At 41.5% G+C, this 15,465-nt stretch overlaps 1 protein-coding gene across 2 annotated transcripts; it reads right to left on the bottom strand.

Moving 5' to 3' along the window:
• Positions 1–2,214: 2,214 nt before the first annotated feature.
• LOC124014584 (zinc finger protein 239-like) lies at positions 2,215–15,163 on the bottom strand. Of its 2 annotated transcripts, none has more exons than XM_046329745.1 (8): positions 15,051–15,163; positions 10,250–10,452; positions 8,655–8,756; positions 8,445–8,540; positions 8,045–8,155; positions 7,774–7,894; positions 7,325–7,582; positions 2,215–4,613 (listed from the first exon to the last, which is right to left on the bottom strand). In XM_046329745.1, the coding sequence occupies exons 1-8, from the start codon at positions 15,067–15,069 to the stop codon at positions 3,724–3,726; spliced, it is 1,800 nt and encodes a 599-aa protein (XP_046185701.1). In that variant the 5' UTR covers positions 15,070–15,163; the 3' UTR covers positions 2,215–3,723. The 2 variants fall into 2 exon arrangements, with proteins under 2 accessions (XP_046185701.1, XP_046185703.1); XM_046329747.1 differs by lacking the exon at positions 15,051–15,163 and adding an exon at positions 11,447–11,589.
• Between the last annotated feature and the right edge of the window lie 302 nt (positions 15,164–15,465).

The raw sequence follows: 15,465 nt of genomic DNA, 5'->3' as shown, positions 1-15,465 counted from the left end.
TAATTGCACATCTTTAAAAGATTAACAGTAAGGCTAGCCTGTTGCAAACAAAACGTTCTCATTGTATGACTAAATTAATCATTGTCAGTGTCATATGTTCTGAATAAAGCCGATTGCGATAAACAGTTGACTTAATGAGTTGATGCGTCTGTTGCTCAAACTCTATGAAGCAATTACTTGGGCTGCAATCTGAGGTGCAGTGAACTCTAATGAACCTATCCTCTGCAGCAGGGGTAACTCTGGGTCTTCCTTTCCTGTGGTGGACCTCATGAGAGCCAGTTTCATCATAGCGCTTGATGGTTTTTGCGACTGCACTTGAAGAAATTTTCAAAGTTCTTGAAATTTTACAGATTGACTGACCTTCATGTCTTAAAGTAATGATGGACTGTCATTTCTCTTTGCTTATTTGAGCTGTTCTTGCCATAATATGGACTTGGTCTTTCACCAAAAAGGTCTATATTCTGTATACCAGCACTTACCTTGTCACAACAACTGATTGGCTCAAATGCATTAAGAAATAAATTGCTCAAATTAACTTTTAACAAGGCACACCTGTTAATTGAAATGCATTCCAAGTGACTACCTCATGAAGCTGGTTGACAGAATGCCAAGAGTGTGCAAAGAATCTAAAATATAACATATTTTCAGTTGTTTAACACTTTTTTGGTTACTACATGATTCCATATCTGTTACTTCATTGTTTTGATGTCTTCACTATTATTCTACAATGTAGAACATTTAGGAAAAAAAAGAAAAACCCTGGAATGAGCAGGTGTGCCCAAACTTTTAACTGGTACTATATATATATATACATACTAACATTCAAAAGGTTGGGGCCACTTAGAAATATCTTAGTTTCTGAAAGAAAAGCACATTTCTTGTCCATTAAAATAACACCAAATTGATCAGAAATACAGTGTTGACATTGTTAATGTTGTAAATGACTACTGTAGCTGGAAATGGCAGATTTTTTAAACGAAATATCTACATAGGACCATTATCAGCAACTATCACTCCTGTGTTCCAATGGCACGTTGTGTTGACTTATCCAAGTTTATAATTTTAAAAAGCGAATTGATCATTAGAAAACCCTTTTGCAATTATGTTAGCACAGCTGAAAACTGTTGTTGTGATTAAAGAAGCAATAAAACTGGTCTCCTTTAGACTAGTTGAGTATCTGGCGTATCAGCATTTGTGGATTCAATTACAGGCTGAAAATGGCCAGAAACAAAGAACTTTCTTCTGAAACTCATCAGTCTATTCTTGTTCTGAGAAATGAAGGCTATTCCATGCGAGAAATTGCCAAGAAACTGAAGATCTCATACAAAGCTGTGTACTACTCCCTTCACAGAACAGCGCAAACTGTCTCTAAACCAGAATAGAAAGAGAGGGATGCCCCTATTTCACATGTGTATGCACACCTTTAGGAAGAGCATGTGAGTATCCCTGGAAGTGTACACAAACATATTGTTACAACTATCCAGTGGCACTAAGCTATCTAGAATGTTCAAATGTCTAACAATGAAGGTTAAAATAAAGACTCCACACATATCTGCCTTCACATACACATTTTTCCAGGGTAAGTGCTATCTGGGATACTTGGATATCCCTACCCTAAACCGTAACCCCTACATAACCCTTATCATAACCATTTTAAATGTAAACTGCAATGGGGTAACGTCAGATTTGGCATGTCTCAAGGATCCTGGATTGTATGGACCATTTCTCCAGGCCAGGGTTTTCAACAATGGACACATCAATTTACAAAAAAAATACAAGATTGTGGTTGAGTCTATATTTAAATGAAAGACAACCAAGAACTTAAAGGCTTTGAGAGAGTCAAACAGTTTGAAAATGAACATCTATGAAGAAATGTTGTGTTCGAACAAGACAACTACCTGAACTATGGCCTATGAGTTTTATTTATGGACGAGGTTTCTCTCCAGTATGAATAAGCATATCATCTAAGGGCACTTTTGAGATAAAGCGTTTTTCACAATGAGAGCAGGGGAATGGGAGCTCGTCTGTGAGTCCTTCGCTGCAACATGAGTATCCAATACATTCTAAACATCTTCCCACAAAGTTGACATCTGTGGGGGCATTTACCCATGTGTGTTCATGAGTGTACCAACAAGGCCCCTGAGGAATAAAATGTATTTCCACAAACACTACATACAGTAAGTATGATTTATTTCCTGTATGCATCCTGAGGTGGTGTGTTAGTAATTGCTGTTGGATAAATCTCCTCCTACATATAGAACAGGTGAATGGTCTCTCCCCAGTATGAGTAAGTATAAGGGAAGTTAAAGGTCCCAGATGTCATAAACCCCCTGCCAAAACATGAGCAAAGAATATATGGTCTTTCTCCTGTGTGGACACTTTGGTGCACTATTAGAGTACCATTTGATTTTTACATTTCTTCTCACACTGGTCGCAATGAAACAGCTTTTCCTCTGTGTGAACACGTTTATGGTCTTTCATGTTCCCTTTGGTGGAACACAGATGTACTTCTTCGTTGTCTTGGCTGAGGAGTTCTTTACTGTTTCATTGGATGGCAGTGAGTTTTCAGCTCCTCCAGAGTTCAGAGCAACTCAATATTAGGAACGGGTCCTTCATGTTTTATACACTCAGTGTAAGTGAATTTGTCCCAATACTTTTGGTCCCCTAAATGGGGGTACTATGTACAAAACGTGCTGCAATGTCTAAAAAGTTCACCTGATATGGATGTAAATACCCTCAAATTAAAGCTGACAGTCTGCACTTTAACCTCATAGTCATTGTATCACTTCAAATTGAAAGTGCTGGAGTACAGAGCTAAAACAACACAACATGTGTAATTGTCCCAATACTTTTGAAACTCACCATAAATTCCATGGAGGCATTAAATGCCACTGGGAGAAAGGCAAAGCTGATAGATGTCCACAAATCACTGGACCCTACACACCACTAGCCAGCTTTGTTAGTACAATAATGGTGTTTTTATAGAATCTGGTGTTTACCACCAAATCACCTACAGTGCATTCAGACCACTCTACTTTTCCCACATTGTTACATTACAGTCTTATTCTAAAATGGATACTTTTTTTTTTTTTTTACTCAGCAATCTACACATAATACCCCATAATGACAAAGCGTAAACAGATAAGGAAAAACTGTTTAATCCATTTTAGAATAAGGCTGTAACCTAACAAAATGTGGGAAAGGTCAAGGGGTCTGAATACTTTCCAAGGCACTGTATATAGTGAAGTTAACAAGTGGAAAAATGCTAAATACAATTAAGCAATTGTTCAATTAATCTAAATATATTTAGGGTCTATAGGAAACAACACAGAGGTGGTGCCAGGTGTGTAAACTATAAATATGGAGGCAAAAGTACAATGTCACTTTTTATTTGAGGGTATTGTTTAAGATGCCCTGCTATATTAGAAATGTGGTTTATAATAGTGTTTTTGCCCATTGTTAGTTTTCCAACTGGGTAGCATTGAACTCAGGAAATTATTTCAGGGTAAAATCTAATCTGTTCGCATATAACCAGACGTAACTAACATTTTACAGAACGGTTACAATATTTAGAACAGAAATTTTGCCAATCATCTCTGAAGTTACAATACCAGGCGGTGTGACAAATTAGAAGATCTACAAACATGTCACAATCACCTGAAAATGTAGCAGAGAACTATATAGAGCAGAATCTCCAAAGAACATTTCAACAGCTTTGGTTTATCAATACATTTGTCGACCTTTTCGCTCTTTTTCATGCATTCGTTGATGTATTCTCATGTTTCCCCTTTCAGAGAATCTTTTGCCACACTTTACACATGGGTAAGGTCTCTCCCCAGTATGAATTCGCATGTGTTTCACTAGTCTGGTGGAGGTGGAGAAGCCTTTGGGGCACTGTGTACAGGTGTATGGGCGTTCGCCTGTATGACTTCGCTGATGCACTTTCAGTTTACTTGCTAGACTAAAAGTATTCCCACATTGTTCACAATGATACGGTCGTTCTCCTGTGTGGATCCTTGAGTGTACCATCAGTTCCCCTGAGCAAGCAAAGGTCTTTCCACAAATGCTACACAAGTATGGTTTCTCTCCACTGTGCATCCTGATGTGTCTTGTTAGTACTTGCCGTTGAATAAATCTCTTCCCACATATTGTACACCCATAAGGTCGCTCCCCAGTATGAATGCGTATATGAGATTTTAAGATATCCGATGTCCTAAACCCCCTGCCACAATGTGAGCAATCATAAGGCCTTTCTCCTGAGTGAACTCGTTGGTGCTGTTTTAGACTACCCTTCGCTTTGAATCTTTTATCACACTGGTTGCAATGGAACGGCTGCATGTCTGTGTGAACACCCTTATGTCGTTTCAGGTCCGATGGGCTTCTGAAACCCTTTCCACATTTAAAGCAGATGTACTTCTTGGTTGTCTTGATTGAGGGTCTCTGTATTGTTTGACTGGACGGCAGTGAGTTTTCAGCTCCTCCAGAGTCCAGGTTCCTGCTGTCCTCTGTTAGATGTTCCTTCCTGATGTGCTGCTGAAGGTTCACCTCTCTCCTGTGGGAGAATGGACACTGGGGGCAGGAGAAGACCTGGGAGGGCATGTCACTATCCGGTTCTGCAAGTAAAAAGCACATGGAAGTACACTGAACAAAAATATAAACGCAATATGTAAAGTGTTGGTACCATCTTTCATGAGATGGTACCAAGATTCTCCATACACACAAAATGTTTATTTCTCTCAAATGTTGTGCACAAATTTGTTTACATCCCCTCCAAGATAATCCATCCACATGACAGGGGTGGCATATCAAGAAGCTGATTAAATAGCAAGATCATTACACAGGTGCACCTTGTGCTGTTGACAATAAAAGGTCACTCTAAAATGTGCAGTTGTGTCACACAACACAATGCCTCAGATGTCTCAAGTTGAGGGAGCGTGCAATTCGCATGCTGACTGCAGGATTGGCTACCAGAGCTGTGGCCAGAGAATTTAATGTTCACTTCGCTACCATTAGCCGCCTCCAATGTCATTTTAGAGAATTTGGCAATACGTCCAACCAGCCTCACAACCGCAGACCACATGTATGACATCGTGTGGGCGAGCGGTTTGTTGATGTCAACGTTGTGAACAGAGGTCCCGCGGTGGGGCTATGGTGTGGGCAGGCATATGCTATGGACAATGAACACAATTGAATTTTATCAATGGCAATTTTTATATCTGTGACCAACAGATGCATATCTGTATTCAGGCATGTGAAATCCATAGATTTAGAACTCAATGAATTTATTTCAATTGACTGATTTCCTGTAACTCAGTACAATCAATGAAATGATTGCATGTTGCCTTTATATTTTCATTCAGTATATAAAATCAGTGCTGCTATTTTAAGCATTTTTTCCCCAGATTGTTGTTATGTATATAGTAGTTGACAAGGCAATGAACTCCAAAAAAAGGTAATCCTTGTAAAAAAAAATTGAATCAAAAATGTAATTGAAAAAAAAAAAGAGTAACCTTTGTTTAATGAATTTTGAGACTTTATTGAAGACATTCCAAAGGAAAAATCAGTTTGACAGACACCCCTCCTCTAACCACTACCATGATAACTCCTAGAAGAACAAACCCTAATTCACACATTGAACCATTCACCAATGTATTCAGAATGCTTTAGTATATTTCTGGCAATCAAAATCCCAAAGAAATCACTATTGTTTTCAGAAGTCCTGTGCTGTTTAGCTTTCTTTTTGTTAATGTGCATGTTTACTACGCCTTTCCTTGAAGACACACTCCGAGTAGGATTGTGCAAAGCACACAATATGAATGTGTAAATGTGATTTTAAGATCTGTGATGTTCTAAACCCCTGCCACAAGGTGAGCAAACATAATGCTCTTCTCCTGTTTGAACTCGTTGGTGGGGGCAGGAGAACACCAGGAAGGGCATGTTGATTTCACAGCGAGGTAAAAGGAGTACGGCTACTGTCACGGGCGGGATCTGAACCCGGGTCTCCCACAGGAGAAAAACACCTTGACAGTGAGACCAAGAGGATACTCGAAGGCCGAGGGTGAGGCAGGGCTACCTCATCACGAGACCATGAGCCCGACTCATGTCTGCTACATGTACCGTATGTACAGTATAGTGCTTCAGCTGAACAAGCAATATAAGATGTACTGAATATTGGTCATCCATTTGAGTGTTTTCCTTCTTTTTAAAAACATTTTTTAAAGTCAGGGGCCCTACGCGTAGTGCGTGGTCTGCATATAGGGCAAACCGGCTCTGGACTACTGTTACAGTAGATTGTCAAACTGCCATAACCCTGGCTTCGCTAGCAAACGATTATTGTAAATGTACTCAAAACCTATTGTGGTGACTGATTACACAGCATCTTCCCAGATGGTTCTCCATTTGAGTTAGTGACTGACAATTATAATAGGTATTTTCAGCATGCAGTGGCCAGACCACAGTCAACTCATCCATAATAAATACACCCCCAAAGAACAACAAAGAGCAGCTCAAGCAGATGGGTTTTTCTAAGAGGTCAACTCATTGTTACATCACATCAACTTCCCAACAATGTGGTAGTAAAATGTTTAAACATGTCGGCTTCTATGAATTGTGGTAGCAACAGTAACAACTACCCCACCAGTTACAGAAGCAGACCTGGTTTCAACTTCAAATAGCCTACTATTTTAAATAATTTCACAATGGAACCAATAGAGTAGTCACAAAACGGCAAACCCCGCCCATCTGGCACTCCAGGTAGGCTAAAGCAAACGCTAAACATATTTCAAAGATTTCAAGTAGTATTTGAACACAGGTCTGAAGGGAATATATTATGAAATACTGAATTGTGTAACTTGTTAAAATCTACAATCTTAAATTGCCCATTGGTTACCTAGAATTAGAGCTAAAAATGAATCCATGTCATATGAATTAATGTCTTACTTAATTCAACCATTAAACCCTTGGGTTTAGGGTACCAATATATCCCCCCCAAACAGACAGACCTAACTCTGATTGGAATGTAGAAATTTTAATAAGAGCAAACAGTGAAAATGATGTTTCATGCCACGAGAGGTACCGGATCTGGGACAACATGTTCCTGTTCCGGCAGGATCCGACTCAAATAAAGCTCTGTTGGTGGAGTAGCTATAGCCACAACGGAAACAGCAGATAAAAGTAGCCTGACTAGTCTAATGGAAAAAGCACTGTCGCTTAACTTAATATTGTTCCAACTAGTAACAACAACCAGTTATCAATAACACAGTTTGGCAATCGCCATGAACAGTGCACAGAGGTATGTAATGTGCTCTGCTCCAAATGTCCTTACCGTCTATGGCCACTGGACGAGCGTGTAGTGATGATCCTGGTTTCTGCTGTCCAGAACTGGATTCACCAGCCTCTTCAAGTCGTTCAACGTCCTGATCAGTTCCATTGTAACTGATTTCAGGTCGCCACTCTTCTCTACCCTCCTGTTCTTTCTTCCTAGTGTCATGACCTCGAGCCTCCACTGAAGTTTGTTTCGAGTTTACCAAGGAAGTGAGGGACAGAGCGGACAGGATGGTGTCAGAGTCGTAGAACAGATTATCTGGAAAAGAGGGAGAATCCAAACCAATTTTATTTACTAATACCTTGGAGGTGAATACAGTTTGTGCAACATTGAAGGTGAAGACATCTTTAACAAAACAAAGCACATTTCATTGGTGGAAAATGCAATCAAATCTAATGAAGGTCAAATAATTTACCCCAGTGGAAATAGATAACCTGAAGGCTACCTACCTCTGTTTAGGTGTCCCAGGTGTCTTTGATGCTGTAGCAGTGTCTTCAAGTGCTCAGGGTCAGAGACAGACTGAACACACTCCTCCAGGTCAGAGAATGCAACGCTGAGACAAGATGCTGTCTGAGGGTGAGAGAGGAAAACTTCTACCCACTGGAAACTTGATGTTCAGTCCATTTATTAAGGGGGTTTCATTCATTCATTCACAACTGTAAACGCAACATTTTTTTAAACATTTGAATTGATAGGATGAAGATGCAGTCATGTCAGTACCTGTGTAAAGCTGGGCACCGGCAGCAGCTCCTCCAATCTGGAGAAGAACTCCCACACCAGAATCTGCAGTGCTGTGTCATACTTAGTACCGTACTGCACTGGGAACACCTCCTTTAATGAAAATGTAGAGAGCTATTACAGTTAGGTGAATGGTCTTGCCTACAACATGTTACCGTCAAAATGCATTAGTTAAATAAAATATTTGTTTTGTCCATTTGCGCTAATATTCTTGATATTTGTCGTAGTACCCAACTTGACACACAACACACGCTTGGGAGCATTACATTTCATTTCAGATGCATGCCTGCCTGCTTGCTCTTCAGGCATTTCCAACACTTTTGCTTGATTATGACACAGAACTACCCAATTGTGAAAAGTTAGATGTTCGATATTATCTCACCTGAAAAAAGTGTTCCCTCTTCGCTGGGTCTTCCAGCAGGGTTTGAACCAGCTCCCCAAAGTTAGACTTTGATGCCTCCACTTTCTTGTTTTCTCTCTGAACATGTAATTACACCCCAAAAAAGTAAGTTAAGAACTATAATTACAAAAAATAAAATGTGATAGAGATTTAACATAATCCACATACTCTGGTGTATTGCACACAACTTACCGCTTTGTGCTTTACTGTGCATGACTGGATTCTATCCAAGTGGCGTTGGATGGCTTGATGGTCCACCATGTCCTCTTTACCACAGCACAACTCAAGAACCAGCTGAAATAGCAGGCACACTTTAATATGCAGGAATGGAAACATTACACATTCAGAGTCAGAGTGTTTAATGTACAGGATTGCAGGTGTGATTGCAGGGTTCAGAGAAAATCTTAGGCTCCGAGCTCCAACATGCAGGACTAAGTGAAATAAATGAATGAAAATGATCATAAAAAAAACAAAAAAACAATAGAAATAGAACTATATACATAATAACAACTGTAGCAGTGATGAATAAATAAAATGTCCATTGGGGTGGAGGCAGAGTAGACTAAATTACCATTGAGGGGGTATGGGGACCAAGCAAAATAAAAACTATAACAATTATAATAAAAAAGTAAAATTATATATATTAACAACTAACAGTGATGAATGTATACTGAACAAAAACATAAACACAAAATGTATTGTTGGTCCCATGTTTCATGAGCGGAGGTAAAAGAACCCAGAAATGTTCCATACGTACAAAAAAAAAACACGTATTTCTCTCATATTTTGTGCACAAATTTGTTTTACATCCCATTATTGAGCATTTCTCCTTTACCATGATAATTCATCCACCTGACTGGTGTGGCATATCAAGAAGCTGATTAAACAGCATGATCATTACATGCCGTTTAATCTTGTGATGGGGACAATAAAAGGCCACTCTAAAATGGGCAGTTTTGTTACACAACAAAATGCCACAGATGTCTCAACTTGAGGGAACACGCAATTGGCATGCTGACTGCAGAAATGGCCAACAAAGCTGTTTCCAGAGAATGTAATGTTAATTTCTATACCATAAGCCACATCCAACATTGATTTAGAGAATTTGGCCTCACAACCATAGATCATGTGTAACCACGCCAGTACAGGACCTCCACATCTGGCTTCTTCACCTGCGGGATCGTCTGAAACCAGCTACCCGGACAGCTGATGAAACTGAGGAGTATTTCTGTCTGCAATAAATACTTTTTGTGGGGAAAAACTAATTCTGATTGGCTAGGCCTGGCTCCCAAGTGGGTGGGCCTTTGCCCTCCCAGGCTCACCCATGCTTGTGGCCCTGCCCATTCATGTGAAATCCATAGATTATAGAGTCATGAATTCATTTCAATTGACTGAAATATATGAAATCGTTGCATGTTGCGCATATATTTTTGTTCAGTATAATTGGGGTGGGGGCAGAGTAAAGGTAATTTGGGGGGGGTGTAATATCCATAGGGGGAACAGCAGGTAAGTTAAGTGACCATTAAGGGGGTGGGGAGAAATGTTCATAGGGGGAGTAGTGAGGGGAGCAGATAGCTGACAATTTAAAGACGGAGGGGACACAAACTAAGAAGTCTTAAGACAATGACAACAGAAGTTGATCATGAAAATGTGACAAGAACAATCTTTTGTCCACATTCCTGGCCTTCAAGATCCAGGCGCTCATGAGGAATTAAGGTCTGAATCTCATCCCACGTGTCACTTTTACATCCTCCCCTCCCAACCCTCAACATTTCCACCTCCCTCACCCTTGCTCTCAGTCCCAGGATGAGTTGGGTCCTCTGCCTGGAGCTCAGCAGCTCTGGGACCATCTCTGTCACCAAAGTCACAAATTCCTCCAGCTTCCCATACTGCATCACATTACGCTGCTCAGCTACTTGCCACATAGATGCTGACATCAAGCGTATTGGTGGAACCAGGAGACACAAGGAGGATAGAGGGAGATTGAGACCTGTCATGAAAACAAAAGGGAGGAATTTGTTAACATAACTTAAGCCATCAAATTAATAAAGACCCTTGCAACTAGACGAGACATTTTATGAGACTCCTGGTTTCCACAAATCCAGGATGAAAACCATATAGCCAAGCTAAGGTTGGTCGAAAATTCTCTGTGCTACCCCACAACAGTACCTATCCTGTAACTCCCAGTAATGGATACCAAAACATCTTTGGTTAAATGACATTATCTGGTGTAACAATCGGTAGCTAAACTCATTTAAAATGACTGAAAATGGATGAAGAGGCGATTCCGCTGTAAACCTTTACAAGTTTGGACATCAGAGCGCAGTACAATACAGCACAGTAGAATAGTACAGTGAAGTATAGTATATTTATTTTTACCCCTTTTTCGTGGTATCCAATTGTTGTAGTAGCTACTATCTTGTCTCATCGCTACAACTCCCGTACGGGCTCGGGAGAGCCGAAGGTTGAAAGTCATGCGTCCTCCGATACACAACCCAACCAAGCCGCACTGTGCGCATCCAACCCGGAAGCCAGCCGCACCAATGCGCCGGAGGAAACACCGTGCACCCGGCCACCTTGGCTAGCGCACACTGCGCCCAGCCCGCCACAGGAGTCGCTGGTGCCCGATGAGACAAGGACACCCCTACCGACCAAGCCCTCCCTAACCCGGGCGACGCTAGGCCAATTGTACGACAGAGCCTGGGCGCAAACCCAGGGACTCTGATGGCACAGCTGGCGCTGCAGTACAGCGCCCTTAACCACTGCGCCACCCGGGAGGCCCTAGTATAGTATATTTCAGTACAGTACAATGTACTCTACTTTTCTTTACTATATTGTACTGAAGTCATCTCACTGTACAATACACTATTGTACTGTGCTCTACTCACTGTACAGTACTCAGCATTGTACTGTGCACTGTACTATCCATTTGTTCCAATCCAGTCCGTCAGTGTACATTAACATCAAGGTCAGGGTGGACTGACCAAATATCAACTACTTTTCAACGTCCATGGACGTCCAGTGTTGGTCGGTGCTCAGTGGGATAGGATGCTTGTTACAGTAACTGGAAAGATGGGGCTCAAGGGTAGGTGTCAGTAAGAGCTGGGAGAGGTCACATTAACTGGAGAGTCAGGAAAGGAGAGGTGTTGTCCAGAGTCATGACTGTTCTAAGACAAAAAATAAAATAAAAAACTGTTATCTGAACATAACATTACGCCTTTGGAGGTCAGTAGCAGGTGACCAACTGTGCTTTGTGACTATTACAATTTCCCATTGTAGCCAATTCAGTTGCAAAATCAAATCAAATTGTATTTGTCACATACACATGGTTAGCAGATGTTAATGTAACAGCAATACCAGTGATAATTAGTGGTATTTGAAATGCTAAGATTGTGAACTTCTAGTTAACAGATATTTACGTTTAAATCTGAATAATGCAGTAAGTTTTAATAACCAACAAGTAATTTCGTATTTATACAAAATGTAATTCCTTTATTTAAAACAAATTTTATTTGTCTTATACAGATGTTAACAGTGTAGCGAAATGCTTGTGGGGATAAAGAATATGTACATAAAGATATATGAATGAGTGATGGTACAGAGCAGCACAGGCTCTACAGTAGATGGTATCGAATACAGTATATACATATGAGATGAGTATGTAAACAAAGTGGCATAGTTAAAGTGGCTAGTGATACATGTATTACATAAGGATGCAGTAGATGATATAGAGTACAGTATATACGTATGCATATGAGATGAATAATGTAGGGTATGTAAACATTATATATTAGGTAGCATTGTTTAAAGTGGCTAGTGATATATTTGACATAATTTCCCATCAATTCCCATTATTAAAGTGGCTGGAGTTGAGTCAGTGTCAGTGTGTTGGCAGCAGCCACTCAATGTTAGTGTTGGCTGTTTAACAGTCTGATGGCCTTGAGATAGAAGCTGTTTTTCAGTCTCTCGGTCCCAGCTTTGATGCACCTGTACTGACCTCGCCTTCTGGATGATAGCGGGGTGAACAGGCAGTGTCTCGGGTGGTTGTTGTCCTTGATGATCTTTATGGCCTTCCTGTAACATCGGGTGGTGTAGGTGTCCTGGAGGGCAGGTAGTTTGCCCCCGGTGATGCGTTGTGCAGACCTCACTACCCTCTGGAGAGCCTTACGGTTGTGGGCGGAGCAGTTGCCGTACCAGGCGGTGATACAGCCCGCCAGGATGCTCTCGATTGTGCATCTGTAGAAGTTTGTGAGTGCTTTTGGTGACAAGCCAAATTTCTTCAGCCTCCTGAGGTTGAAGAGGCGCTGCTGTGCCTTCTTCACGATGCTGTCTGTGTGGGTGGACCAATTCAGTTTGTCTGTGATGTGTATCCCGAGGATCTTAAAACTTACTACCCTCTCCACTACTGTTCCATCGATGTGGATAGGGGGGTGTTCCCTCTGCTGTTTCCTGAAGTCCACAATCATCTCCTTAGTTTTGTTGACGTTGAGTGAGGTTATTTTCCTGACACCACACTCCGAGAGCCCTCACCTCCTCCCTGTAGGCCGTCTCGTCGTTGTTGGTAATCAAGCCTACCACTGTTGTGTCGTCCGCAAACTTGATGATTGAGTTGGAGGCGTGCGTGGCCACGCAGTCGTGGGTGAACAGGGAGTACAGGAGAGGGCTCAGAACGCACCCTTGTGGGGCCCCAGTGTTGAGGATCAGCGGGGTGGAGATGTTGTTGCCTACCCTCACCACCTGGGGATGGCCCGTCAGGAAGTCCAGTACCCAGTTGCACAGGGCGGGGTCGAGACCCAGGGTCTCACTCTTAATGATGAGCTTGGAGGGTACTATGGTGTTGAATGCCGAGCTGTAGTCGATGAACAGCATTCTCACATAGGTATTCCTCTTGTCCAGATGGGTTAGGGCAGTGTGCAGTGTGGTTGAGATTGCATCGTCTGTGGACCTATTTGGGCGGTAAGCAAATTGGAGTGGGTTTAGGGTGTCAGGTAGGGTGGAGGTGATATGGTCCTTGACTAGTCTCTCAATGCACTTCATGATGACGGAAGTGAGTGCTACGGGGCGGTAGTCGTTAAGCTCAGTTACCTTAGCTTTCTTGGGAACAGGAACAATGGTGGCCCTCTTGAAGCATGTGGGAACAGCAGACTGGTATAGGGATTGATTGAATATTCCGTAAACACACCGGCCAGCTGGTCTGCGCATGCTCTAAGGGCGCGGCTGGGGATGCCGTCTGGGCCTGCAGCCTTGCGAGGGTTAACACGTTTAAATGTCTTACTCATCTCAGCTGCAGTGAAGGAGAGTCCGCATGTTTTCGTTGCAGGCCGTGTCAGTGGCACTGTATTGTCCTCAAAGCGGGCAAAAAAGGTTATTTAGTCTGCCTGGGAGCAAGACATCCTGGTCCGTGACTGGGCTGGTTTTCTTCTTGTAGTCCGTGATTGACTGTAGACCCTGCCACATACCTCGTGTCTGAGCCGTTGAATTGAGATTCTACTTTGTCTCTGTACTGACGCTTAGCTTGTTTGATAGCCTTGCGGAGGGAATAGCTGCACTGTTTGTATTCGGTCATGTTACCAGTCACCTTGCCCTGATTAAAAGCAGTGGTTCGCGCTTTCAGTTTCACGCGGATGCTGCCATCAATCCGCAGTAATTCTGTTACTGATTTTGGTGTAATTTCATACCAATTTGGTAATAGAATTACAAGTTTTAAATAACTTAATAATTAACTAACACAAATCTGTAAAATCACTATAACTAAATTGGCAAGTCTACCATTTTCTTGTTACTTCAGTGAACTTTTATTAATTTTGGTAACGGAATTACAAGGCAATATTTCTTAAACTTACAGAAGGTAAATAATTAATTAAAAACTAAAATTTTGCCATTAGTTGGTAGGGGTCTTTACGTCAACATTATTGTGTTTTGATGTATTTCTAATAGTTTCCTGGTAGGCTAGATGTTTTCTAAGACCCCTTCAGTATATACAGAAATCAAAGTATTTACTTAGGACCCATATTTAAGATAGAAAATGGTTGAAAAATGTATCTATCATGCCTTCATTTCCCCCAAATATACTCTTAGCTTTCATTTGACACTGAAATTGATATGCTCCTATTAACGTAACATGTTGGTGCGCATGGGTCCATTTCGATGGAAATGCCCTGTAGCAATCGCAGACCTTTTATGTCGCAACACTTTCAGGTGTTGACTCCACTATGGCTTTTACCCAGTTAGTGCATGCCTAACGTTAGCTAGTGCATGCCTAACGTTAGCTAGTGCATGCCTAACGTTAGCTAGTGCATGCCTAACGTTAGCTAGTGCATGCCTAACGTTAGCTAGTGCATGCCTAACGTTAGCTAGTGCATGCCTAACGTTAGCTAGTGCATGCCTAACGTTAGCTAGTGCATGCCTAACGTTAGCTAGTGCATGCCTAACGTTAGCTAGTGCATGCCCAACGTTAGCTAGTGCATGCCTAACGTTAGCTATGTGAATTTAACCAAATATTATTTCACATACTGGCCCGCATATTACTGATCTAAGCTTGAACAGAAATACATTTTGGGTGAAGCCTTTCAGGAAAAGATGACAAACCTTGAGTTTTTGAATCCATTTCACCAGCAAACCAAGCTGCTGCTACAACCGTATGTTAACGTTGGGTGGGTAGCTAGCTAACTTGGAGGCTGGTGACGTTAGTTCAACATTTTATTGTGTGACGACTATTCATGAGTCTTCAAAATAAAAGTCTCCCGTGTTGTTTATAACTAGAACAGACCACATCCTGTCGTTTCCAATGGGGAAAATGACATTAGTGGGCAGAACAAGCAAGGAGGAGGGCAGAGCCAAGCACGAGCTAGCCAGATCCAATTGTCGCGTTCTGGTAATTTGCATATTTCCGTTAGGCGAGGTGCGTGTGTGTAAAACTCAATTCGCCTTGTCACTTCTTCTAAACAACGTGTTTTTTTATTTTGGCAAAGTGTAACGTCTACAAAACGTAGTCCACTCTATT

This window comes from Oncorhynchus gorbuscha, linkage group LG25 (assembly GCF_021184085.1).
Source record: "Oncorhynchus gorbuscha isolate QuinsamMale2020 ecotype Even-year linkage group LG25, OgorEven_v1.0, whole genome shotgun sequence".
NCBI classification, from domain to species: Eukaryota; Metazoa; Chordata; class Actinopteri; order Salmoniformes; family Salmonidae; genus Oncorhynchus; species Oncorhynchus gorbuscha.
This window is presented reverse-complemented; position numbering and strand designations above follow the sequence as displayed.

Excerpts from the sequence above, each read along its gene's own strand:
- LOC124014584 (XM_046329745.1), bottom strand. Across the intron at positions 8,757-10,249 it reads TCCTGGGACTGAGAGCAAGG|CTGGTTCTTGAGTTGTGCTG; the intron begins GTGAGGGAGGTG and ends CTGCTATTTCAG. Across the intron at positions 8,156-8,444 it reads AGAGGGAACACTTTTTTCAG|GAGGTGTTCCCAGTGCAGTA; the intron begins GTGAGATAATAT and ends TTTTCATTAAAG.